Source organism: Phalaenopsis equestris, unplaced genomic scaffold, assembly GCF_001263595.1.
Source record: "Phalaenopsis equestris unplaced genomic scaffold, ASM126359v1 Scaffold191916, whole genome shotgun sequence".
Taxonomy (NCBI): domain Eukaryota; kingdom Viridiplantae; phylum Streptophyta; class Magnoliopsida; order Asparagales; family Orchidaceae; genus Phalaenopsis; species Phalaenopsis equestris.
The window spans coordinates 1-924 of NW_018211865.1; the positions used below are offsets into that span (position 1 = coordinate 1).

The 924-nt window shown below is 48.1% G+C and overlaps 1 protein-coding gene across 1 annotated transcript; it reads left to right on the plus strand.

Moving 5' to 3' along the window:
• Positions 1-43: 43 nt before the first annotated feature.
• Positions 44-906, plus strand: LOC110034653 (transcription repressor OFP12-like). The gene has a single exon (XM_020738903.1). The coding sequence runs from the start codon at positions 202-204 to the stop codon at positions 703-705; it is 504 nt and encodes a 167-aa protein (XP_020594562.1). The 5' UTR covers positions 44-201; the 3' UTR covers positions 706-906.
• The last annotated feature ends 18 nt before the right edge of the window (positions 907-924 follow it).

The following is a 924-nucleotide window of genomic DNA, read 5'->3' on the forward strand; positions in this document are numbered from 1 at the left end:
TTTGTATGTAAACCTTTAAAAATTTTAGTTTATTTACAAAACCCACAACAATTTCTAAAACTCGATGAAGTAATCAACATCCAACTCCGCTGCCTAATGAATGAGTGCAGATCATCTTCTTCTTCAACTCTATAAATCCAACTCTAAAACTCTTCCCACCATCTTCTCCCTCCCGATCAACACCCTAAACCAATAGCAAACATGCTTGGCTGCTTCTCCCGACAGAGACGACCATACCCCATTCCTCCCCCACTCCCCAACACCTCCACCTCCTTCTCCAACAACCTCAACTCCCTCTACAACCCCATCCCCAATCCATCCGAACCCCCACAATCCCCCTCCCAAACCCTAACCCTAACCCTAGCCCACCCCGATCCGATTTCTTCCGCCATATCCTCCCGCCGCCTGATTCCCGCGTTTCCAGGTCGATCCAACTCAATCGTCGAATCCGCTGCGGTCTCAATCGGGATCCGTGGATCCGCCGTCGCGATTCCGACGTACTCGCCGGAACCCTACTTGGATTTCCGGCGATCTATGGAGGAGATGGTGGCGGCGCTCGGCGTCGGGACTCATATCGATCTCGCCGTGTTGTACGAGCTACTTCTATGCTATCTCTCGGTCAATCGGAAGCAGGCGCATAAGTATATCCTCACCGCCTTTACTGATCTCCTCCTCGCACTTCTCACGGCCGCCGGGGATCGCTGAGCAGGTGCAAGAAAATTACGGATTTTTATTTTATTTGATTTAATTGAATGGTCTGGTGGTGGCTGTTGAGTGTACGATACTCTATACTGCTGAATTTGGGAAATTATGTGGAAAAGGAAATAAATCCTAGAATTTGTGGCAGCTATAGATAGCTGGCTAGCAGGAGCATTCATTGATGAGGAATTCGGCAATCATCTTATATTGTATCCTTTTTTTTTT